Source organism: Opisthocomus hoazin, chromosome 1, assembly GCF_030867145.1.
Source record: "Opisthocomus hoazin isolate bOpiHoa1 chromosome 1, bOpiHoa1.hap1, whole genome shotgun sequence".
Taxonomy (NCBI): Eukaryota; Metazoa; Chordata; class Aves; order Opisthocomiformes; family Opisthocomidae; genus Opisthocomus; species Opisthocomus hoazin.
The window spans coordinates 147989071-148014809 of record NC_134414.1 but is presented as its reverse complement, the minus strand read 5'-3'; the positions used below and the strand labels follow the sequence as shown (position 1 = coordinate 148014809).

At 44.9% G+C, this 25739-nt stretch overlaps 1 protein-coding gene across 1 annotated transcript; it reads left to right on the top strand.

The window, feature by feature from the left end:
* The first annotated feature begins 3855 nt into the window (after positions 1 to 3855).
* On the top strand, positions 3856 to 19820 carry BPGM (bisphosphoglycerate mutase). The gene is made up of 4 exons (XM_075440731.1): positions 3856 to 3961; positions 4801 to 4893; positions 7279 to 7934; positions 16091 to 19820. The coding sequence occupies exons 3-4, from the start codon at positions 7334 to 7336 to the stop codon at positions 16267 to 16269; spliced, it is 780 nt and encodes a 259-aa protein (XP_075296846.1). The 5' UTR covers positions 3856 to 3961; positions 4801 to 4893; positions 7279 to 7333; the 3' UTR covers positions 16270 to 19820.
* The last annotated feature ends 5919 nt before the right edge of the window (positions 19821 to 25739 follow it).

Sequence of the window (25739 nt, the reverse complement as noted above, 5' to 3'; positions counted from 1 at the left end):
GACTTCAGGCCATCAGGACTGTGCAGCACTTTATGTGAGCTGTGGCTGTGGTCTCATGGACAGGGAAAATGGCTTCCAGTCCATGAATACACAGAAGTTTGCTTGGGATTCAGCTAAACAAGTGGGCTCAGAAACTAGACTTGGTTGAAAACATGATATCTTGTGGACTTGCAGTCTTCCTGGGATGGAAAAAATGAAGCTGATTTATTGAAAAAGCAGTGAATAAAGCAGTCTTTTAAACCAGAAAAACTGTGTGAGCAGAAGTGTAAAAAGAATAGGTAAGGAGACTGAAGGCATGGGCGGCTGTGGTGTTATAGGGAAAGGTACCCCCCTGGGTAGCACTGCCCTGCTAACGGGAAGATTAATACACAAGGTGGGCTTCCCAGGCCCCCGTCTGCACTGCAGTTGATTTCTTGCAAGAAATAAAGCTTGTGTTTAGTTTACCAGAGAAAACCAGTGTATTGGGGAGTGATGGGCAGGGAGATAGGTGTAGCCAGAGTCATTTTACGATGCAACAATTCTGAGTCCTCTTGGGGAACTAAGGGTGTGTTTGTCTCTCTGCATTAGTGTGTTGTACTCCCAGACCTTTCTCCGTACAAATTTGTCCTCGAATGAAAGTGGGCCATCAGAAAAGTTGCAGAGAAATGTGAGACAACAACAGCATGGATAGCAGAGAAAAGACAGGATCTAGGACTTTTGTAGAGGAAAAACTGCGAAGTGTTGAAAATGGCCTGAATGGGCCCACCTCCAAAAACAGGGGAGAATTCCTTGGGCACACATCTGGGTCGCAGAGAGAATGGGCATGCTGCTGGCAGCAGCCGAAGGTGGAAAGGAGTGGGGAGAATCTGGGAGGGAAGGCACAAATTCATGCCATAGAAAAACACCCAGGAGGAAGTTTTAGAGAGAAGGTTTCAGAGTTACTGAAGAGTGTGAGGATTTGATTACCGAAGTTTCTTTTGAAGATGAAATTATTAATGAAGACAGATCATGCATCATATAGGGATAAACTAAGAGCTCGGAGTCTTCTGGAGATTACAATGGGTATGTCTGGAGTGCTTTATGGCAAATACTTGATCTAGCAAACTTTGAACAAAGTAACTACTCTATGAAAAAGTACCAAGAGCGCAATCGGTGAAGAATGCTCCTGTTTGCCACAGTTTTCATCAATCATTAATCGGCCTTTCTTCTTTCCAGTTCTGTTTTCTTCTGTTTCTGCCTTGCTGAGCCCCAGGCCTTTCTTCAGTGCGGTGCAGCTCCACTGGTGCCCCAGCGGAAGTTTATGTGTTGGGGAAAGGAGATTCCTGAACTGCTTCTGCCATAAACATTCCAGCTAAACGCTACAGCCTGCAAGGGCTCCAGAGCAGAGACCCTGAAAAACACAGCCCAGCTGGTCTGAGAGATAATACCTGCCAAAGGAGTGCGACTGTCTGCGCGGGGACATGGCTTCGACTGTTCTGTCCTTACGTGGTTTGAAATTTGAAGCAAAGTCATCAGGCTGTTTTTGCTGTGCTAACAAAATGATCTCGTTCAAAAGCTAATGGAGATAAGAAATCTGTATTTAATGGCCATGGAGTTCCTGGCTTGTGGCACAGGTCGCTGCCTACTCACTTGTGTTTATGACTGCATATTGGCATGTAATGTTTCTTTCTGTTAATTGTATTCTTAGAGATTGAAGTACGGCCAATCCATAATGCTGATACTCAAGAATATATATTTTTCTTTCTTTCTCTAGGACCTTTGGTTCTTTTCCTTGCAAAGTCCATCAACCAGTTTGCCTGTGAAGCACCCGTATTCAGAGCTGTACCACGAGTAGGTTCATACAAGGGGAGACGGGTTTGACGTGGCTGGAGACAGGGTGACTGCAGGTGTGTGTGATGTGCGAGTGTTTCTCTTTACCATTTTGAGCTGATCGGTGGCAGTTCAAACTCTTCTGGTAACAGGGAACTTACGAGTGCTGCTTTGATTATGTAGGCTGGACTGGCTTTATACTGTAGGTTCTGGCTTAGACAAAGTTTATAGAGACAAAAGGTAATTGTTAACATTCAAGTTAGTGGGTGAGATGAAAAGGATTACATGTGTAAGTGCAATTCACATCCAGTGGAAATATTTTGCAGAAGCAGCAGATTTTATTGTGGTTCTGTACTGAGGTCAGGCATAGCTGTTTTATTAGGAAAAGCATTAAAAATGTTCTCCCTGAGGTGCAGAATTCTTTCCAGAGCTTCCCAAATGAATGAAGAACAAAGTCAGTGCAGTAACCACCAAAGAGACACAGGGTGCTGCCCACCAACAGCCTGACCACTCTCACCACTTAGCACACCTAGTGCCGTGCCGAGCCGAGGGCCTAGTGAAGCAGTTTCATCTGGCTGCTCCTGCTTTCCCGATGACAGAATCATTGAATCATAGAATGCTTTGGGTTCGAAGGGACCTTTAGAGGTCATCTAGCCCAACCCCCCTGCAGTGAGCAGGGACATCTTCCACCAGACCAGGTTGCTCAGAGCCCTGTCCAACCTGGCCTTGAATGTTTCCAGGGATGGGGTCTCCACCACCCCTCTGGGCAACCTGTGCCAGTGTTTCAACACCCTCACTGTAAAAAATTTCTTCCTTATATCCAGTCTAAATCTACCCTCCCTTAGTTTAAAACCATTACGCCTTGTCCTGTCATAACAGGCCTTGAGAAAAAGATTGTCCCCATCTTTCCTACAGGCCTCCTTTAAGTACTGAAGGGCTGCAATCAGGTCTCCCTGCAGCCTTCTCTTCTCCAGACTGAACAGCCCCAACTCTCTCAGCCTGTCCTCATAGGAGAGGTGCTCCAGCCCTCGGATCATTTTTGTGGCCCTCCTCTGCTCCTGCTCCAACAGCTCCATGTCCTTGTGCTGAGGGCTCCAGAGCTGGACGCAGGACTCCCGGTGGGGTCTCACCAGAGCAGAACAGAGGGGCAGAATCCCCCCCCTCGCCCTGCTGGCCACGCTGCTCTTGATGCAGCCCAGGATGTGGCTGGCCTCCTGGGCTGTGAGCACACATTAGTGGCTCATGTCCAGCTTTTCATCCCCCAGTACCCCCGAGTCCTTCTCGGCAGCGCTGCTCTCCATCCCTTCACCCCCCAGCCTGTACTGATATCGGGGGTTGCCCCAACCCAGGAGCACGACCCTGCACTTGGCCTTGTTGAACCTCATGAGGTTCACACAGGCCCACCTCTCCAGCTTGTCCAGGTCCCTGTGGATGGCATCCCGTCCTTCCGGTTAGGATCTAATCCCTGGCATCCTGGTTAGGATCGGGTTAGGATCTAATCCCGGCAAGTGCGAAACAAAACACCCTTTCTCCTCACAGCACTTTAGAGACACTACTCTAACGCGCCTGCCCCAAGTTTTCTTAAAATTTCCTTGTGTTGCTTTTTCCTATCAGAATCTGAATCCCCATCTTTCCTCTTCATGCTCTATCATTTTAACTTATTAACTTATTATTTATTAACTTATTATGAACACTCGGCTTGTGGCCCTTTAACCTTTACATTGCGGCTGCTGCAGGGAAGCACTCCGAGCAGCAGACGTGCGTCTGACGGCGTACGCAAGATGTATCAGACTGAGAGCAGACCTGCGGCCACGCAAGCGGCGAAGGCCACGGCCTCCTCGCGCCGCTCCTCTCCCTCGCTGGCCGGGGGCTCCGCCGGGCACCGAGCCCCGCCCGGCGCTGCCGGCCGCCAGGGCACGGCGGGGCCCGGCCCGGCTCCGTCCCTACCGCGCCGCTCTCTCGCGTCACCGCCCACAGGCTCGGCCTGGTTGGCTGAGGGCGGTGCTCGTCCTGTCGCCCAGCCAATCGGACTCCCGCGGCTTCGCGGGCCAGGGGACGCCGAGCCCTCATTAGGAGGCGGGGGCCGCCCCTCTGCCGTGCGCGGCGGCGGAGCGGAGAGCGGGCCGGCGGGCGGTGGCGGCTGCGGCCCCGGGGGCGGACTGCGGGGCGCTCAGTCAGTGAATCCGCGGGAGCCCGGGGGCGAGCGTGGGCGGTGGGCGGTTAACGGGGCCCTGGGCTTGGGGGGGGGCGGTCGGCCCGACGGAGGGGGGTTTTCGGGGAGGCCCCCTGAGGCGGGTGTCGGGGCCCGGAGGCGGGTGGGCGTGCGGGTCCCTTGAGGGGAAGCATGGGGGGGGGGGGGGGGGCGTGCGTGTGTGCATTCGCGGGTGTTGCTGGGCGCGGCAGCGGAGCTGCTGCCCTGCGCCGGGCGAAGCCTGGCGTGTGCGGGAGCTGCTGCCCCGCTCCTGGCGGAGCCTCCGCGCTCGGAGGGAAGGCCGAGAGACGCCGGCGCTGGGCGGGTGGGCTGGTGGGGGTTGGAGCGAGGAGTCCCGGGAGTGACCCCCGCCGGCACGGAGACCTTAGAACCGCGCTTGGCTGAACGCTCTGCTGATGTAAGGTGTCACCGGGGCGCCTTGCTCCGTCCGGCTGCGCTGAGCCGCGACGCTGTGTGTCTGTGTTGTGCTGGGTCCAGGCCTGCGGTCTGTGCCCGCCGTGGTGTCCCGGAGGGTTTGGTACACTTCTGCGCACTGAAACTGTGGTAGCTGCAGTCCGAACAACTCCTGAGAAACAAGTGATGCACTGGGGCATCTGGGAGAGAAGAAGCTTCCCCTTGTTGGAAATGCAGGAGCTGTGCCTTTGTGTCCTTCTGGGAGAAGGAAATGGGTAGCTTTCCCAGCCCGTGTGAGAGGCGTGTGCTCTGTTTCCTCGCAGCTCGGAGAGCAGGGGGTGGTTGGTATAACCATTTGCACTTGTGGTTTCTTTCCGTGCGAGCACTTGGTGTTCTCTTTCCTGCAGGTAGCTGGCCAAGGGCGTGCGGTGGCCCCGGTATAAAGCAGCCCTTCAGTCTGTGGTGGGGTTTGTGTAGGCTGTTCCCTTGTCACGGGAAAGGTGAGTAGGATGATTTTCGTGTGTTGCTCTAAGGCTTTCTAGCTTAAATGCTTCCAGAAGTGGACTGATATTTAAACAACCCCATGACTGCCAGTCCTTTCTAAATTTGTTTCCTGATTCTCCTAATCTTTTATATAACTGAACTGGAGTTTATGGTCTCCAGATGATTTTTAGGTCTCTGCATGAGGTTTTTATGTTGTATTCACTGAGGTTTTTACTGCTTTTGGCCAGAAGTGCCTAACTAAGAACACATGTGAAACAGGTGCATCTCCTCTATTGTTGAGTCTTGTTTTTTTGTATCGGGTCTTAATTTGGTTTTGTAAAGTTTGTAATCTGTTCTTGTGGATGATACAGTCAATTAATGTGAGCAGCGAGGTATCTGCGGAGATAGTGTTTTATGGGGCTGTGTTTTGTGTAGCAGTTCATGCCATGAACACACTGTGGTTTTTAATCGTATCTATGGGATTTTGGAGAAAGATCACTTTGGTTTTAGATGGAAATGCTATCTGATACTCGGTTTTTCTTATAAACCTTGGGTCTTGAAGGGTGTAGTTTAGTATTGTATCTGATGTCACATAGCACCTGAATCCTAACAATCGTTGATTTCTTTGCTCAATGTGCAACTGATTATTGTAAATGGAAACATGCAAGGGAGTTTGTCTGAGATGCTCCTTGTCATACACAAAGTTGAGGCCTCCTTTGCATGAAATAACAGAAGACTTTCCGTTATATTACCAACTCTGTATTGTGTGTCAGACAATACCTCTTGATATTCTGTAAAAATCTGTTAGTGTCAAAGGCTTTATAATCCTGAGCTGTACCAGTAGTCAAAAAGTAGAGCTGGGGAGCTGTTGTATAGTGTCCTTGTGTGATGTAGGCTCTGCCTTCTGTGGGAGTGAAGAACTAAGCTGCTGTTACCATCAAGATCAAATTACTGAGGCTGTTAATGAATTAAACTCTTCTATACACTTTTTGAGGTGAAAATGAATGCTGATACAGTGCTGGTGCTTCCCAAAACACAGAGTGCATGGCCCATCCCATCCTGCTGACTTAATTCAGGGTCACAGTGGGTCAGAATGGAGACTGTTGCAGTGTGACTGAAGTAGCTCCCACTGATCTGAGATGATGGGAGCTCTAATAAGCATGTCTTATGGAAATCTAGTCCACAGTTGGGTATGCAGAAGTCAGATCTCAGTCTCCCCCATCCATGGTTTTGAGAGCACTTAATGTTCATTTGAGTATACAGCAGTCCTCCCAGTGCAGAGAGTTGTATTTTTATATTTTTCCACCCCTACTCTGTCCATTGCTATCTAGCCTGTGACATCTCAGGCCAGAATGATCACGTGGGGCTTTCAGAGTTGCAGTGCTGTGTTAGATGCTTCTTTCAGACATCACACCACCTACTAGGAGGTCTTTGGCCACATTGCAAAAGCTTGAATGAGTAATCAAAATCCATCTCCCACTGAAGACAATCCAGAGGTGGTGTTACTTAGCAGGAGCAGAGGAAGGTACCATTTGACTTTGAGCGTGCAGCTGTCTGTTATTCAATAAGGAGAGGAAATATGCCATTTGTGCCTACTGCAAAAGTAAAAACACTAATCCTGGTGCCTGAGAAACTGACATTGTAATTCATAGACACAAGAGGGGAAAAGTATACTTGAAAGTCAGTAAGGGGATAGAATAGATTATGTCTGAATTCAGTGAAATGGGGACTCACTAGTTGTGCATTGCGTCCAGAGTAGGTGTGTTGTGGCACTTGAGGGTGGAGGAATGATGGAGGAGGTGGCCTGGAGAAAAAAAATCAAGCAGAGACTGGCATAATTAGCAGGACAAGATGGGGATGTGAGGAAACAAGTTATGCAGAGCATGATATGTCTTTTGAGGAAAGATGGTTCTGTGTATTGCCAGTTCCAATTCTGTGGTCCTCCTCTCCAGTTGCTCTGGCTGAGGATCACAGCTGCTGTCTGTGCCTGCACCCTGTCAGAGCCGCTGTGGCTCTGGGCAGGTCTTACAGGCATGGGCTCCATGTCTTGCCTCAGTGGTGAGAGTGAGATATGCTTCTCTAGTTGGGAGCCTCTGGTGTTGGGTGAGGCCCTGTTCAAGCACTTCTGGGAAATATGTAGGCAGGAACAGCTTGTACAAATCTACTACTGATCAGTGGGTTAAGTGGGCTAGTTGCAACAAGCTGGGTGGAGGATGGTGCTTTTCCTCCCACGTGAGAGTGGGAAGGAATTCAGATTTCAGAGACCTCAAAGGTAAAAACATAGCAGACACTTGTTTCTGTGGCTGCTCTGATTCTGGTAGTTGTCTACTCTTTGCTGTATTACTACTTTTAATGCATTATCTGTGGGACGTTTGATGTATCTGTCTCCTGTCTCTGTGCAGATGCATCATTGTTAGATGCCAGACCTGTTGTCATCTGTGCTAAGCTGCAACTGAAATGGCTAAGTACAGGCTTGTTCTCTTAAGACACGGGGAAGGAGCCTGGAACAAGGAGAATCGCTTCTGCAGCTGGGTGGACCAGAAGCTGAGCAGTAATGGGGTAAAGGAAGCTCAGAACTGTGGCAAACACCTGAAAGCGCTGGGCTTTGAGTTTGACCTCGTCTTCACCTCTGTACTCAGCCGCTCCATCCAGACTGCATGGCTTGTCCTGGAAGAGATGGGCCAAGAGTGGGTCCCCATGCAGAGCTCCTGGAGACTGAATGAACGTCACTATGGTGCACTGATCGGCCTCAACAGAGCAGAAATGGCTCTGAATCATGGGGAGGAGCAAGTGAAAATATGGAGGAGAAGCTATGATGTTACACCACCTCCCATAACTGAATCTCATCCTTACTATGAAGAGATATACAATGATCGCCGGTATAAATGCTGTGATGTCTCTCAGGATAATCTACCGAAGGCTGAAAGTCTAAAAGATGTGCTTGATAGACTCCTTCCCTATTGGAATGAAAAGATAGTACCAGAACTGAAAAGTGGCAAAATGATCCTTATCTCTGCTCATGGTAACAGCAGCAGGGCATTGCTGAAGCACATAGAAGGTAAGGGTCTTCCTGTCAGCCTTCCCCTCATCTCCTTACTCAGCTGCTTAGAGCTTTACATCTTGTTCTGTGGCATATGGAATGGGCAATGTAACACTTAATGTCTGTGGTCTACATGGAGGAAGTAAGAAGTTGACCTATTGGAACAGGAATTGAACTGGGGCATGCGAAAGGGGGAGGGAGTTAGGTTAATGTAGTTAAGAGAAGAGTCAGATGCTTTCCCCTGATTTCTCACTGCTCATTTTGAACTACTATATTCAAACTAACTTTGTGGTTGGTGTAGATCGACACAAACTCTCCAGGCTATAACTATTTTTAGATTTATTCAGCTGCTTTGTCAGAAGAGTTGAAGTCATAATCTGTTCATTAAACAAGTGTTGCTATAACACAGCAGAAAAAAGTGCTTGTCTTGGGTTGTGGAAGGTGTTCTTGACTATTACTGTGGTGGGTCACTTCTGAGGCTTCATTCCTGATAATTCTTTACTTAAAAAAGCTGGTGTGACAGGGAGTTCTGCAGAGAGTAGGCACTTGCTAAAGCTTATGCAAGTACTGTATTTCCCAATATAGAAAATGCCTTCCAATAAACAGCTAAGTTGGTAGCTTAGCATGAGGCTGTTTATTTGAGACTTGAAAAGGATGTGATTTGTATTTAAGTCATTGCTGGCTTCCCCCTCTGCCTCTTTAATGACATGATTTCTAGTTTAGGTCATCCTAAACTGGAAGATGGACTGTATTAATTTCTTTGTCTGTGGATAGAGTAGACTTTAGTGATTATACATGTATGAATGCAGCCTACTAGAGGTGTAATTGCAAGTATGCACTGACTGGATTATGTCTGCTCAATTTTTTAGTTACGAAACCCTCTGGTGTGTGCCTCTACAGCTCTGACTCTGCTGAACACTTACTGCATTGAGGCGTGCTGGAGCAGTCAGGACAGATGATGCTTTAGCAGGAGTCAGAAGCCACTTGTACATGCTTATTCCCTGGGCTTCTGGAACTATAGAGGCTATGAATTCTGGTGTACGGATCACTGCTTGGATGAAGGAGGAAGGCTGGTTCAGCCAGTTCCACTGATGTGCTCAGGGTGGTTGTCCACACTGTGTGAAATGATAAAGAATTACAAAGGAAAAAGGGGCAGGAGGATCCATGTACATGGTGTCTCCCCGCCTCCCCCCTAAAGAACTGAATCAGTTCCATGAAACCACACTGGCCAAGCCCTTTAGGGATGAAATGCTGCAAGCTGACCACAGCTTCAGCAGAAGCCTTGGGCTGTTTTCTGTGCAGACATGCACCAAGGCTAGAACTACCAGCATCAGTGACTGGTGAAGGTTGCTTTAAAGTCAGTATGGCTGGATTCCTTGTGATGTTGAGATCAGAGAACAGTGTAGGTTAGAGGAGCTGCGAAGCTTTTACTTGGGACAATCTGTTAGATATAACTCTTCAAGGGCTGCCTACACTCAACCAATGTAGAATAGAGCTGTGTCTCTTGTCTGTCCTACACTACACCTAGTCCCTCTCAGCATATGCTTACAGAGGGAAATGTGAGGAATCCTTGGCAGAGCATCTAGCTAGTTCTGACTGAGGACTGTCCATAAGCTACCCCAGCTCACAGAGGAGCAGTTGCCAGATGCCCTTTATGCACTGGAGACTTGGGACTGCTGTAGAGCTGGCCTGATGGGTGGCATGAACAGAGCTTTAAGACCCCTGATTCTGCAGCCTGCTCTCTTAATTTTTCAGAGCTCCAACCTGTATCTGGCTGGATCTAAGAGGTTCCTTGTCTTCATTGCTGACTGCCTCTCCCTGTCTCTCCTGAAAGGCTGTCAACTGTGAGCTGCTGTGGAGCCTTGCTGAAGTTAGACCTGATTCAACAGTGCCTAAAGTTTGTCAGTCTGTTGTATTTATAGCACCTGCTGTGAGGTGGGCTTTGCTTTTGTGGAATTTTTGGCAAGTTTAGTATGTTCTGCACTTGAGTGGAAATATCTAGGCCACCCTGTCTTAGCTGCAGACATGTTTTTTTTGTGTTTAGAAAATTGGGCTCCAAATGCCTCAAGCAGCAATCCTACATGACTGCTTGGATGTTTTAGTCATAGTGATAACTTAATCCTGGAAGCTGTAGCTCAGACTTTAAAAGGCAGTAAACAGGAATGTTTTAATTCAGTTTGATCTGGTGAAACAATTGTAATTGTTTTGGTGTGAAATTTAATGTATTTTCTGAAAGACTTCAGAGTGTCCTTAAAGTTACTATTTCAAGGAGGTATTTTTTGAAACATGCCTGCAGTTCTCTTTTTTTTTCCCCTTGTTAGGAGTAATTGGTAAGGAGCTTGAAATGTGGATCTGTTTTCTACTTGCACACAAATCATCAGAGCAACGGAATGTCAGGCTAACAAGGCTTTGATTGTGGGTTTGGATTCTTGTTTTCTCATTACTCTGGACCTCATTACACGCACTTCATATACGTTAGAATTTGCCATGGTTTGCATGTGAGAACTTAAAAAGTGAAACCCCAGTAGTCTTTCTGAAAAGTGTTTAACACAAACAGAACCATACTATTGAATGCACTTGGAGATCAGAAACAGCAGCTTCTCTGAGAGCTTGCTCTTCTTTCCTGGTGGGCTGAGTTACGTTTCTCCCAGAGGGTGCAGCTGAAGACCTCCGTGCTGTGAGCTGTTAGGTCCAGTGGGGACTCTGGGCTGTGTTCCTCTTTCTAGGTAATCCCTGTGAATATGATAAATGCTGCCAGTGACAAATGTGGCTGTTTTGTGTAATCCTGACAGATACAATGTTAGCATCATTTTCTGAAGCCTTGTAACTGAGCTTGTTCAGTCCTTTTGGAGCACTTATTCTTTGCATCATATTCAGGTGATGTATGTGATGATGGTAGGAATCACAGGCACAACTCAAACTTGGCAAAGCAAGAGGACAGTTTTCATTATATGTTAGGGTTAGAAAGGCTCTCTAAAAGTAAATTTTTCTTCAGGCAACAGTCTTGTGCTTGCTGGTGGAAGAGTCTTGTCATAACTTGCAAATAGTTTGTTCTGTGACACCTATTGGTGTGGACCATGACCTCTAACTCAGGTCTTTCGACAGCCCATAGTTTTGTATTTTGTGCTATACCATCTTTGATGCATTGGAAAAGCAATAGCAACAAGATGTTAATGAGAAGAGTATCTAAAGTAACCATAGGAGACTTGTTTGATGGATTTTACTTTGGATGCTGAAACACCATACTGATTATGCAAGCATCAGTTGATATGTGCTAACTAAGCATCCTAGATGCACAGGGTCTATTTACAGGTAATTTTTTCAATTCTTTGAAGGAGAAATTGTTTTTTATGTAATAACTGATACTTCAGATTGAGACTCTTAGCAGTGTCCCATTGTGAAGACATTAGTGTAATCATTGTGACCAGCTTGCCCTGTTTCTGTTGAAGTACTAATTGGAGATCAAGTCTAATGGACTAATTTTCCAGATGTCTGGCAGAAGAATTGATGGGCTGTCTCAACTTTTCTTGCCTCCCAACCATCCAACCCTGAGGACTGGCATTAAGTTCCTCAAGGCAGCATCTTGTGGAAGGCCTGATTCTAGAATTTCCTCCCTGTTGAAACGTTGCCATCTCTTGGATATGGTGTGGTGGTCACTGAGCCTTGTGCTCAGGGTGGAAAAAAAGAGGGGAGGAGTTATCTGGTCTCTGGGAGAAAGATGCAGACGTAGTACCCATTGGGCTTGTCTGGTTGTCGTGACAGAGCTGGGACAGAGCTCTGGAACTGGGCTTGCAGGTGGAATGTGGTACTGGGAAGGCCTGATGCTGGTCTCGCCAGCTGGTGAGCAGGGAGAGCAGTGCCCTTGAGGATTTTACTTTTTTGCATTACTGTGAGCGTGATACTTGCGTGGTTACAGTTTTCCAGTAGTTTACACACTGGAGCTACATGTTGTGAATCCTGGTGTGGATGGTGTGTTGAGGACTATCTAATAAGGCTATTTTATTGATTTTACTGCTCAACCTTCTTAAAGAGATACTACTTATGTGACAGATGTCTGAGGGCAGTTACAGAAACCAGCTTGAGATGTAACAACTCTCTGCTGCTGAGATGATATGGTCTTGCACTCCCTGTCATTCATCCCGCTCTGCTCTGTGCTTCTGCTACTTATTTCTTGTGAGCTTGCTGGGCCTTTTTGCAAGTTAGGTTTGCCTGTCAACTTGCAAGAAACAGCAAGGAATGGGTAGTTTTCTGTCATGTTAGTCGTTTGAATCAGCTCAGGGAAGGGCCTGGCAAGTGCCTGATGATAGTGCAGAAGTGCTAGAACAGCCTGACCAGGGTCTGCAGCTGGGACAGAAAGTTTCAGACATGAGTTATTAGCAACAGTTTTCCACAAACTTGGGCTTGAGGTATTCTCAATACGGCTTCAGCCAGAGATGGAGACCTTTTGCCAGAGCTCTGTCCAAGGGCAGTATGTATGCTGGTAGGCTCTAGAGTTGCATGGTCAGAACTCCCCTTTGTCACGGTGTTATCCTGAGTTCCTAGTGGTGGTAGTGCAGACATCCAAAGTCTTGGCAGGCATAAGGGTGAAACAGATGTAGATAACATGCTGCATCCATGGTTGTAGCACACCCCTCTTCCTCCTTTGCTTAAAATCAGTGCAGTGAGCTAATGTTCTGTAAAAATTAATAGCCAGGTTCTGACACTGTGCCCTCTTTTCTCCTCTGCTGAAGGTAGATCCTCTGCCAGCCTGCAGAGAGGTGAGAATCTGGCCCTGAATATTTAACTTATTAGGGTAAAGCTTCACTGTTTTCATTAAGCTTGTGGGAGGGCTGCTATGACCTGATTTGGACCTCAATTACAAAGTACCAGTTCTAGAGCAAGCCCATTGTGGCTAAATTTATATGTATCATGTGTATTTTGTCGGATGAATCATTTGGCCTCAAGTGTAGTTGACATACAGGGGAGGAGGGGTGTAGCTACTCTCAATAGCTGTTGTGGTTTTTGTGGTGTTCTGACCATAAGAATAGAAGGAAGGACCTTGGTAAGAGCAGGTGAGAGAGGGGGACAAGCTAAGCTTGTAGAAGTTGGGTGTAGGTGCTCAAAATCAAGCCCAATGGAACTTGCCTCTGTAGGACTTTACAAGGTGCATAGAGATATTACTGGTCTCTGTTTGATCACACAGTTCAGCTAAATGGAGCATGTGATCCAGGAAAGAATTCTGAATGTGATTTTGGAAGATCTTTTTTGCAAGAAGTGCTGTATGAAATTCTTACAATGTTCATGTATCTAATGGCTTCCTGCTATATAGGTGCTATTAAGGAGCAGCATTTAGCAGGTGCTCATGAGAGAGAACATGGGAGTTGTCACAGAATCACACTTGAGGAAGGTAGTTGCCCCGTCAGCATTTTATCTGGGGTCCTGGGGAAAGGCATCCTGAGTACTTCAGTAATGTCTGTGGGTTCTCATGGCTGTAGCTAGGTAGGACCTTCGTTCTAAACCTTTGTGGAGAAGGACTGCTTCTGGCAACACAGTACCCTTCAGCAGTGCTGAGAACCCAGGCTTTAGTGCTATACTGGAGGAAAGTGTGTTCCTTCTTACGATCTTAATTCCCATTGCACCTTGTAGTCAGCAGTTGAGTCCTTGCCCTGATTTCACCCTTCTTCTGTGTGAGATAGGGTGGGCTTGTGACACAGGCAAGTTCAGATGAAGTGCAAGAAAAGGTCACTTGGCTGTAATTACAGCACATGAAGTAATTGGATAGCAGTTAGCTTGTGCTTGCAATGGCTGGAGTGTAAGATGTGATCTCTTCACTGTCCACCTAGCCTGCTGGGTGGGGAGTGTTCTGTGTGCATTTTGCCTGCAACTGGAGAGCCTGGGTGACAACCCTGATCAGCATCTTGCTTCCTGAAGAACAGAAACACTATGCAAAGACAGTAACAGTGCTGAAATAAAGCAACAGGGTGCTATTGTTTCTTTAGGATTTCCACCTGGCTTCAACTTGCAGTTCCAGCCTTCTGGCTGTGAGGCAGCGTTTCTGCGTGAGGAAGAATCTTGAGGAGAAAGCCAATGTGCTTGCTGCAGCTTGTTTATCCCAGACTGCACTGTTTTGTGTTGTAAATCAATACTACTTGACATTGGTGTGGTCACTTTGTGTTCTGTAAAAACAGTAAAGTGCATTTCTGAACCCACGTAGCTACAGTAGTTTTGTTTAATCCATCTTTAGAGGAAATCTTTAAATATCCTGGCTGCTGACCGCATTGTGTGGTTTGCCTAAATACTCCTGCATGACTTCATCTGCTTTGTGTGTATCTGAATGGTTTCGTTTGGGAGACTGTGTGGGAGGTGGACAGCACACTTCCTAGAGCCAAATTCTCTGTGGATATGCGGTGATCATGTGTATGTTGTTAGAATCTAATGTGTTTAAGGATGCTTGGAATAAGAGGTCAGGCAGCTTGGCTGCTTGTTTTGCAAACCAAAGTCCTTGAGAATAGTGCTTGTGCCTGGTACATGGACTCAGTATTTTTCCTATTGATTTCCATGTGGTTTTAAAATCTCAGATGTTCTTCAGTGTTTTTCTGTTGGTCTGTGTTTCTGCTGCCTACAACAGGTGAATTATTTATCCCTTGTGTGCAGGGATTGCTTAAACTGGAGGAGCATGACTCTTTTTAATGGACTGATGGTTCAGTATGTACCAGGGTGTAAGCCTCTTGCAAGCATTTGTCTGTTTCTCTTGTTCCATGCTCTTCTGAAATTTAGGGCTAATCTGCATCTGAACTGAGTACTTAGCCTCATCAAAACGAGAACAGGTCACTGCCTGTGTAGTCTCTGAGCAGGGGCATAAAATGATTCTCACCTTGTGATTACTTCTGTTTTTCCTGACCTGCTGTCATCCCACTGTTGCTGAGTGGCTTGACTTTGTGGGTTTTCCTGTTAATACGTTGGCTCTGCTTTTCTACTTAATGTGAAAATCACTGGTATATTTGCACCCATGTGTTATGAGAACCATCTGTTCTGTCAGCTGTTCAAGAGGATGTTTTCTTCATGTGCCATGGTTTAGTTCATATGGTGTCATTGTTTTAGAAGCTTGATTGTGTGCATTTTTTAAGCAAGAATTACTTAAATCTGTCCTGCTTTACAACAGCAGGCTGCTGCTGTGACCTCAGTGCTTCTAAAAAGGGGAGAAAAAGAAATACTGACATTCCCAATGACAGTAGATTTCTTTTGCCTGAAATTTGTGAGGAATAATGTCTCTGCAGTCACTGCTGCTTAATACAACTACTTAGACCTGTGTGGAAACTTTAGTAGGAGATTTTGTCTCCAAATTCACTTGGGTGCTTTGAAGACTTGTGTGTTAGATGTAGAAATAACCAGCAATTTCAGAGATTAGAGCCCCAGAATATTTTAAGCACAGCTAGATAAATAAATTTTCTCCCCAGGTACACCTTATTTCATTGAAGTGGAAAAATACAGGAAAATGCTCCAAGCTGTATATGTTGACTTTGTCCCTTTTCTTTCCCTCTCCCTCTCTCTCATTTGAAAGTGGAAATGAATATCCTGTGTCTAGTAATTCTGAGAATAGTACTGTAGGTAAGACGCTATAAACTTGCTTTTGAGAAATTGGATGTGGGCAAATGGTGATCCTTACACTGGAAGAATTAAATACTGATTTTTAAGACAGCTTGTGTGAGAAGCTTTGCGTAGAGAATTTAAGAGGGGAATTAACCTTTGTGTCCTGCCCTTTTAAAGAGACTGTTTGAACTGGTTACTTAGCAGAGGTTGTTTCATCTTGGAGTAGTACATGTGGACTCTAATCCTCTTTTGTGATGCATGAGTTGGGAAGATATGGAGGAGAACATATTATCCTCAATGTCCTGTATTAAAGGAAAGTTATAGTCTCCAGGGCAATCTTTTCCTGTTTTTCACATGTGTAGACTGAAAAATGAAGTCACTGTATTCACCTTGATGGGAATTCCCTCCTTTAGCTGTTGCTAAAACACTGACAAAGCTGTGATCTAGCTGGGAATTGACCCTTGAGTAGCTGGTGTTGTTGATGGAGGCTGGAACATGTCCTTGACTGTTTTAAGATTCGATAATCTCAGAAATAAGGTTGAGCTAGGTAGATGGCTAGGAAGCTGTTCGCTAGGTGTAACTGTTTTTTTGTTTCCCTTTGCCAGGCATCTCTGATAAGGACATCATGAATGTTACTCTCCCAACTGGTGTGCCCATACTTCTTGAACTTGATGAGAATCTGCACCCCCTGGGTCCTCACCGGTTTCTGGGTGATCAAGAAGCTATCCAAGCTGCCATCAAAAAAGTGGAAGATCAAGGGAAAGTAAAATCTCCTGAGAAGTAAAATCCCACTGACTAACACAGCTGTCTTCAAAGTGTGGTTATAAGTGATGATTTATGTATGACTGCTAGGTTGCACTGTGTGAAAGTCTCAATTTCAAGCACTAAATAAATGGACAGGACCGTTGTTGAATCTCAGGTTGGTAGATTAACTGGAATTTAAATCTCGGCATGAGGTTATGGATACTGAAAAAAGGAATCGAGATCACTGAGGTAACGGAACCTTGCAGGGCAGTCTGCCCAGATCTAGGATTGAGTGTGGCCCAGTGCAGAAATAAAGGGATATATTATTAGTTTTTACCAGTAATCAGTCCTGATCTGTTAAGGGGAAAAGCACCAGTTTATGGGACTAATTAAGTCTAGGTTGTTATAGGCACTAAAACTTTCCTGCTGATAAAATGGCAGCAGCTAAGAAGAGTTACCCAGTATCATTCTTCTGTGTCAATGGCCATGACAATTTATTCTGGGTGGAGTTCCTTTGGTGTTTCAGAACATTCAGCTGTACAACTCTGCCTTTCTTATTTTTAGTCTTCCAAGGCCAGTTCGTGGTCCAGAGAAGAATTTTGTAGAGATGTTCAGACTGTTATAGTTGTCTCTTTTGTTACACTGTATTACAGTTTTTAAGGAATCTAGAAGGAATCCCCCTTTCTCCACCATGTTTGCAAAGCCTAACATGACTACATTTTGCTGGCTTGCAATAATAGGATTTAACTCACTTTAGTCCACAAACTAAGCACAAAGGTTTCCTGCTCAGTGTTTAAGTTATCTCTTAGCTCTTAGTGAGTGACCTGAATAGCTTTTGAATACTTAAGTAACATATACTAGAGGTTTGATCATCTCTTGATCAAGTCCTCTTTACCTCAGTAAAAGATCCTCTTCACCTCAGTAAAACTGGATATAGGAAAATCCCCTTCCAAGCTTTCCTGAGCTGCAAAGATCTCTTGATAAATATGTTCCACAGTAGTATCACTGTGGCATTCTCTGTAGCAGTTTCTCTGGAGGGATGGAAGAGCTGCATGAAGCATGTAAGATGTGTTACTGGGTGCAGCTCCTTCAGCCACTTGTGGCCTTGCTGTTGTGTCTGGCGCTAAATTTGAACAGTTCCCACTGTGGCTGAGTACCGTATAGCATGTGTGGCAGTTTGATATTCTCCTTATGTGCACAAGCATCAGGATAATTCCACTCAAACTTGCCCTAATTGTAATGGCAAATATGCAACTTTAAGTTTAGATCTGACCCAGTGTCTCAACATCTGAGCAGCTGGATTCTGACCTCAGTTACCAACATGGGCAGCCCTTGTGTATGTACTGTTTGAGCTGATAGTGTTCTCAGCATGGCCCAGTTACAAACCTCAAGAGAAGTCAATGAGAATTCCCTTGGTATGATGACAGCATAAACTTTTAACATCCTGGAGTAGCTGCTTCTTTGCAGTGAGCAGCTCTAGCTCATTTTGTAAGTGTGGGAGGATGTGTTTTCCTTTGAGGAGAGCAGTGTGGTGTGCCTCTGACAGTCTCCCTGCTATGTCAAGGTAGACTTTCCAGGTCTGATGCTGGCTTGTGTTAGTGTAGCTATTGTAGTTTAATCCAGCAGCTGGCAACTAAGCACTAGACAGCTGTTTGCTCATCCCTCCCCTGCTTCCCCCAGCGGGATGGGGAAGAGAAACAGACAAAAGGGGAAACTCCATGGGTTGGGATAAAGACAGTTTAATAAGGCAACAAGTGAAATACTAATACTACTGACAACAGTAATGATAATAACAATGATGATAATGAATATGCAAAACAAACTGTTTACAGTACAGTTTTTCTCACCACACAACAACCAATTTGCAGCCTGGAAAAAAAAGTTCAAACTCCTGGCCAAGAGAGGATTTAGAACTCATGGAAACCAAGAAGAGCTGATGGCTTCCTCCCCCCAGCCAACCCCCATTTATAGAATGAGCAGCATGATATATATGATATGGAATATTTCCATTGGCCAGCCTGGGCTGGCTGCCTGTCTGTGCTCCATCCTGGCTCCTGCACACCTGCTCATTAGCTGAACATGAGAAACTGGAAAAAGCCCTTGATTTTACGGCAACAACTGATGACATCAGTGTTACCAATGTTCTCGTACTAAATCCAAAACACAGCAGCTACTGGGAGGAAAATTAACTATCAGCTGAAACCAGCACAGTAGCACATACCTGATACAATACCTCTTGCTAGATGGTAGTTTCTTATGCATGAATGATGATTTGGCTTCTCTTTGGTTTTGTTTTTGTAGCCCTTGTAGTAGGAACGAAGTTACGTGTTTCTCTCTCAAACATAAAACTGGTAGGTTTCCTCTTGCTTTGTGCAAGCAAAGGTAGTTCAGTGTTTTTTTTTCTCTGAAATACTGTTAGCTTCCCTGCTATTCTGTTTGACACCGACTTACTCCTTTCTGGGTTTTTAGTTCTCTGTGCATAGAGTAACTCTGAAGCTTAGGTGATGCTTTATGAGTCACTGTTATGGAGTTAGATAGCTGATCAGCAGACGTTCACCTGTCAAGGCCCTGAGGAAGGCCACTGACACTCAAGTGATTAGATTCTTGACCAAACATTCAATAATGGGTGAAGTTCAGTATCAAATAAAAGTTTCTATGGGCTTATTAACAAAGCAAGCAGAGCCACCTGTTGTCAGTGGAAACAGCATACATCCAGATGTGGGGGCTTACAGGCCTCGGCTATCAGTGTCCATATCCCTTTGGCATTGTGGTACTGCAATGTAGAACTTCTTCAGGACTTGACATGCAGCTGGAATATACTTGGAAATGAACCCAGCTGACCTGGGAGATATGCTCTCCTCGCCTTCTCTTGAGAGTTCATGATATCTTCTAAGGGTGGAGTGGGGGAATGGTGAAGTGGATGAGTTAATGTAGAGAGCATTAATGTTTCTTGTTGCAGCTGAATGGATGAAATTGGCTGAAAACAGCCTTTGAAAGGGTCATGGGCAGTAAGTCTCTGCTTGAGACATGAATAGTGACAGTGCCCTGGGAAGTTTCACTTCATTTGCTTTGGTTGTGACTCCAAAGTGATCACAGTATTTTTGTGCACATCTGGCAGCAATACCACCTTGGAAAAGTATCAGGTGGAACCAACAGGGGGATTTCTCTGTGCTCTTTAATGTTATTTTAACACCTTGCAATGCCTGCTTCTGAATAGCCTTCTAATTAAATTCCTGATTCCTAAAATATGTGTATTGAAGAACAGAAACCAACTTCCATTGACAGTTGCATAAGGACACCTGATCTTCAGGCACAGCTACATTAGAGGGAGAAACAAGAATCTTGCTGGTGGCTTTAGAAACTAGTGGCTGGAAAATGTTTTCCCCATGTTTGAGTATGCCTCAAAGTCTGTTAAGGTAACTGGTGTTTCTGCAGTTGACATTATGGATGTAGTTGATTTGGTTTGTTTTTGTATTTTTGACTTGGGGTTGAGTAGCAATAATAGCTCTAGAATCCTCTTGAAAACTTTTGTAAATGTGGTGGAGTTGGCAGGTTCTTTATAACTCAATAAATTCACCTGAAATACTTTAACTTTGCTTCAGTCTTTCTTTGTTCTACTCGTTTCCCCGTTGTTTCATTTCCAGGGCTGATAGGTAAATAAAACTGTGACCTTCAGGGTCCCAGAACTCATCAAGCAGTCGTTGATCCTGTATAATGCAGTCCGTTGGGTAAAAATAGTGTTAGAGCAAACACTGCCTCAGGTTTACATGTAAAAAAGCTGGGCTGGAGGGGAATACATACCTGTTTGAAACTATGGGGGCATTGGCATAGGAACAACAAATGCGATGTTTAGTTGTAGAACAATGGAGCTAAACAAATGTTTACTGTTTCCCATGCTTGCTTTTTGTTCTAATAAGTGTTACTTTTTGAGGGTGTGTTTAAAATTGTAGCTTCTGGAGACAAAGCTAACCCCTTCACTCTCCAACATACGCAAGTGTCAAGCAGAATTGTGACTGGAATGACAAGTGCAAGGAACTGCAAGCCTTCTGAGGGCTGTTTCATGTTGTTGACCTTCACACAGAAGGTCTTTGATACTGGGATATAATGGGAGGCAGTAAAAAGGTCCTAAAAAAGTTGAACATTCATGTAAAAATGGGGAAGACACAACTGTGTGGCTTACATCAAAAGTGCACTGAAGAAACTGAATTGTTTAAAAGTTGGTCTTACAATCTTGTGGAGAGTGGGGAATGGAGCAGATCTGAGCCATTTGTGTAGTCGTACAGAACATTTTGCAGTTAATGTGAGTGCTGCCAGCCCATTCAAAGTTGTGTTTAAGGTGTACTCCCTTCCTGCTTCCACCAATCACCTTTTGTACTTTGCTCTGCCTTGGCTAAATTCTGCCTTAGTTACACCTCAGATTCTTCCTGAGATATGTCTGCTGTTTTCCTGTGTTGGGAAAAGACTATGTAAATTCTGGCTTGGTGGAGTCCCCCATCCCTTGCTGTTTAGAAAAGGTTAGTGTGTAAGGAGTTTGCTATGGTTGGCTTGGTCTGCACAGTCTGGGGAGAGACTGACTGTCTCTAGTCACATTTTCAAAATTTACACTTTGTTTTTTGGGGTTTTTAAGGAGCTTTTTAGTCTATAGCATTGATGGGAAGTGTTGAAGTGCCAGCTGAACACCAAAGCAATCCCACTGTGCCTCCACAAGCTGGCAGTCACTATTTCAGAGCTGCCAGTTCTCTAAGTTCGTAATAAATGGCACTTCGCAGTTGTTTTGTCTGTCTTCTGCACTGGCCACAGCCTCTCCTCAGCCTTAAATTCCCATGAGCTGGAAAGAAAGCAGATATAAAGCCAACCCTGCTGCTGAAGAAAGCTCAGAGCTATGGTAGGAACAGACTCTAGCGATTCAAATGGAGATTGCAGAAGGGTTTGGAGAGATGGACCCCCCTTTTGGGAGCTGTGCCAAACAGGTGTTGCTGCCTCTTCCCTGTGTGGTGGTGGCCAAAGGTTCTGGGGATGGGTGAATTAAAAAAAAGCAGCTTGACTTTAGCGTCACACAGAGGGCAAGATGGCTCTCACAGGGCACTCTTCCTTTCTATTGCCTTATTTTCTTGCAGGCCTGCTTGGGGCCATTCTAGCAGAATTTAGCAGCCATGTTGTGTCCTCAGTCTACGGAAGGAAGGAGAGGGAGAAGAGGCTCCCTGTTCTTGTTCTTTGTGTTACGCTGACAGAGCAGGGGAGGGCAGCAGATACCAGACCATGGATGTTGCTGTGAAGTCAATCTCACTGCAAAAAAAGTGGCCTGAAGATGACTTCTGATTGCTGTTTTTGAAAGGAGGGGACATTGACCCACATCTTAGTCAGAGATAGCAACATAAATGCTGCAATTACTCTATCAGGCTCCAGAAAGCAGTTGTGGCCCTAATGGGACCTCCCTGGTACTAGAAGTGCTGTGTCTGCAAGCATATGCTTCATGAACTTCGTGGTGCTTTCCTCGAGTCTCTTCCAGCTCCTCCTCAGCACGGTGTGTGAGCCTGAGCCATTTCCCCACCTTCTGTCTGGCACTTGCATGAAAGAAAAGCGCTAGTGCACATTAACTAGGTAAAAGAAATGCTCTCTTCTAGAAAAGCAGTGTGAGCCCAGTGACGGTGAATGCTGAAGGTTTGGTTGCTGGTGGCCTCGGAGGAGCCAAGCAGTACTTTGCTGCCGTCTTCCAGGTCGATCATTTCTAGCCATTAGGAACAAGCAGCACAACTGAGTATCGTGGAGGACTTCAGTGCTACCAGAGATGTGTAGTGGAATTGTCCCTTTCAACTGAAGATGTTTTTCCTCCTTGTTAGTGGTGCTAACCTAGCGGAAGTACTGGAAAGGAGGAACGTGCATTTGCTATTAATCCCATAATCTATACTGGGGATACTCTGCTGAGGCACTAACTCCCTAGTGAATCCTACTTTCCTGACGCTTGTCAGGCTCTCAGTAACTGTAGTGTACCATGATTAGAGCTGAGCTAGTTCTCTAGTTCAGAGCTGTGACTCTCCAGCTGTTCCTCAGCTCTGCTGGGTGAGCTTTCCAGGATCCATGCAGAAGGCAGCAGTATTGGCTATGCTAGGGGTGAGCAAGCGGGCATAAAGGTCCAGAGCCATCCTTAAAGCGATTGCTCTTACACAGATTTCAACTGGAGATGGACTTGCAGAAATGCAAGTGTACAACAGGTGGAGCAAGTGCATTGGGTAAGTGTGTGCGCAAAAATGGCAACAATTTTACGCTCCCGTGTGCGTATGGGCATAGCCAGGTGTGATCAACCTCTCCTGAGAGGCAGCACGTTTTATCTCTGCCACTGCTGCCCTATAGTTCAGCAAATGGTGCCAAGGTGACTTAGTTCTGGTCTGGAATAAATTGCAGTCATCAGCTAGGTTGCTTGTACGGCCTGGCGATTAGTCCTGTTTTAGTCTTGCATCAGCAGCTTCGCTAGATTGGATAAATTCAACAGGAGCAAGGGTGGCTATCTGCAGACAGATGGTCTGCTAAAAAACCCCAAAAAGCCCACAATCCCGGTCGGTGATAGCATGTTAATAACTGCGTGTCAGGAAAGGTCGGGGAAAGCCAGTGTTGCATGAGAACAGGAGCTCAGCAATGAGCAGGTGCCAAATAAATTAAAAAAATATAATAAAAATTGGTGGGTGCCTTGGGTTTCACGGATCTGATTTCGGATACGCTTGTACTAATTTTTCTAAAGGACTGTGTATGCTTCTCCATGTCCTATCAGAAGTTGTGGAAATTTGTAAGCATTTTACGTACTTTCAAATCAAGCTTTAAGGTAGGCAGTCCAGACGCCCCTTTACAAGTAACTTGAAAAATGTTGACTGATGTGACCTTGCCCAAGCAGAGTGAGTCTCTGGGTGTAGCTGATAGAAAAAGACCCCAGCAAACAAATTCCCAGTCTTGTACTGCAAGCCCAAATACCACTGTCTTCCCTGTTAGTGTGAAAAATGCTTGTTACTGATACAAAACTCATGAGCTTTGTGTTTGCACTTGCTGTAGACTTCAACCCATGCCTGTAAAGGCAGGTTTCTGTAAGTACATGCAAACACACAAATGTCAATTTTATGGGACGTTGTGGGAATTGATAGTCAATTTTTGTCAGGCAATAACAAAGCGGAATAAACTTTCACAAGTCTCATTTTCCCAGATGAAAGCCTTAGGAGACCTACTGAAATGAAACGTACTTTCTTTCAATACTGGAAATCTTAAGTTCTGTGCTTTCTCTTCCATGAGGTGCAAGTGTTTTCCACAGCCAGCAGTCAGGAATGCCTTCCATGAAGCTGTAAATCCTTCACACGGGCTGCTGAGAAGAGATTTCTGAGATCTGAGAACTATTATTTAATCACCTCAATTGCAGTGTCGGGGATAAGTGAGGTACCTATACAGTGATTATTGGTAATATAAGGTCTAATATTCCTCTTTGTTTTATAACTACATGCCTTCTCTTATTTGTACGTAAAAGAGTCCCTGCTACATTTCATAATTCTCGTTCTCCCTGATGCCAGACTGGTCTTCATCTGATCTCAGTCATGTGCTGGTTTATGCAGGGGATGAACTACATTTCAATGTGAAGAACATACATTGGCAATATCAGATGCAGTCAGAGACATATGCAAATAATGATGACAGATATGCATGGTTATATTTGTGCATATATGAGTGGATAAAATGTTCTTTATTTTTATTTTCTCTAACTTTTCAGTCCTATGCTCTGAATGTCCTTGTTCACGTTGCAGTGTTGAGTAGGTGTTGTGTTAGTATACAAGTCTGAATTCCCTGTTCTGAAGTGCAGTATGTAAGTAGAAAGTGAGATCTGCACATCAGCACTTCTGATACATGAGCTTGGTTCATTTTGCCCAGGTTTGGAATTTGCCTGTAAAACACTTAGCATGTTTTGGTGTGTATTTTTAGCTAAAAAAAAGTACAAATATATTTCGCACTTGAAATTGGGCAGAGTTTCTGTTTAATAGATCTTAGCAGGAACATCAAGTATTCTCTTTAATTTTTTACTTTCCCAAAAGTATCAGAATATGTGATCATGAGGGTTTGATTTGTTAAGAGAGATGACTGAAAAATAATTTTGCGGCTTCCCTCAGGGAATTAACTAGAATATGTGATTTATCAATGTGATTTTTCTGTAGCACAGGAATTCTGCATTTTGATTTTTCTTAAATGATGGACTAAATAATCTATGGTTCTGAGTGTAACAAGGTAATTAAATTCTGTGAGCAAATTATTATTCATTAGGAGGATAGGCTAGGTGTTTCAGTACTTTATTCAAAGTTAGGAGTTCTGGATTCAGTTTTGCTGTAGGCATCTCATCACAGGCAGGTTGCTTATTTTTCCCATCTGTGAAATGGGGACCTCAGACTTCGTGGCCTCCTGTGGCTGTGCCGCTTTCATTAGGAGCTGATGTGCTCCAATATATGACAAGAGGATTTGTTCAGTAGAATGTGGAAGTTCCAGCACAGGGTTTGTTTCAACAATGTGGCTCTTGTTTCAGCATCTAAATGTGAGTGAAGCTCCTTTTGAAAATTGCGCACTTTGGAGAGAACTTGCCTACAAGTGTTTAGTAATGTCAGTGTCAAGATTGGAAAAAAAAAAAAAAACAACCCTAAGAACCCAACAGTTTGGGGCAGAAGTCCGTCAGTTCCATGACTACATAGATGGGATTACCAGCATCTCTCATCTTTACAATGGTTCACAAAGGTGTTGGTAAAATCAAAACTTTATTAACATTTAGTATAGTGCAGGGGGTTTTAGGCATATGCTTGAACTGCCAATATGAACGGGGTTCTCCCTGATGGGAGGAGTATTGTTACCCTCCTTTTGGCTTTCAGTTTTCCTGGCAATGCTGTTGCAGTGGCTGTTGTTGATGTGGAAGAAATCTCAGCGATTCTCTCCCACTTCAGCAAAGGACAGCCTTGCGGTTATCTTGAGTTGGCAGTCTTACTTGATCAGACAGTGCTCTAAGCAGTGGTGGTCGTACAGATACATACCAGGGCAGGTTCCCCCAGCTGTGTTCCATCTTCACACCTCAGGCTGGGCTGTTACTAAAGATGCTCATGAAAAAATAAATATTGGTGGTGTATAAAGAAAATATATTTGGTCCGTATCACCCTGGGGAAAATGTAAATACAGTTATTTCCCAAAAGGAAGTGTAGGTCTTTCAATGGCAATGTTTCAGTAAAATTATTAACAAGTATAACTATAAAAATGTTTTAAGATTTTTCTGTGTGTCCAAGTTTTTAACGTAGTGCCACTTGAACTTGCAGTATCTCTTATGGACATGATTTTCATTTCTTGTACATAGGACAGTAAGCTACAGTTACTCTTTCCTCTCTTCCCAAGTCCAATTTAACAGAAAAAAAAATGTGTTCAGCTAAGCTTGATAATTAATTGTCTTCAGAAATACAGATAATTCAATTAAACTTTGAGAGCCTTAAGATCGTAGAACTGTAGAACAGC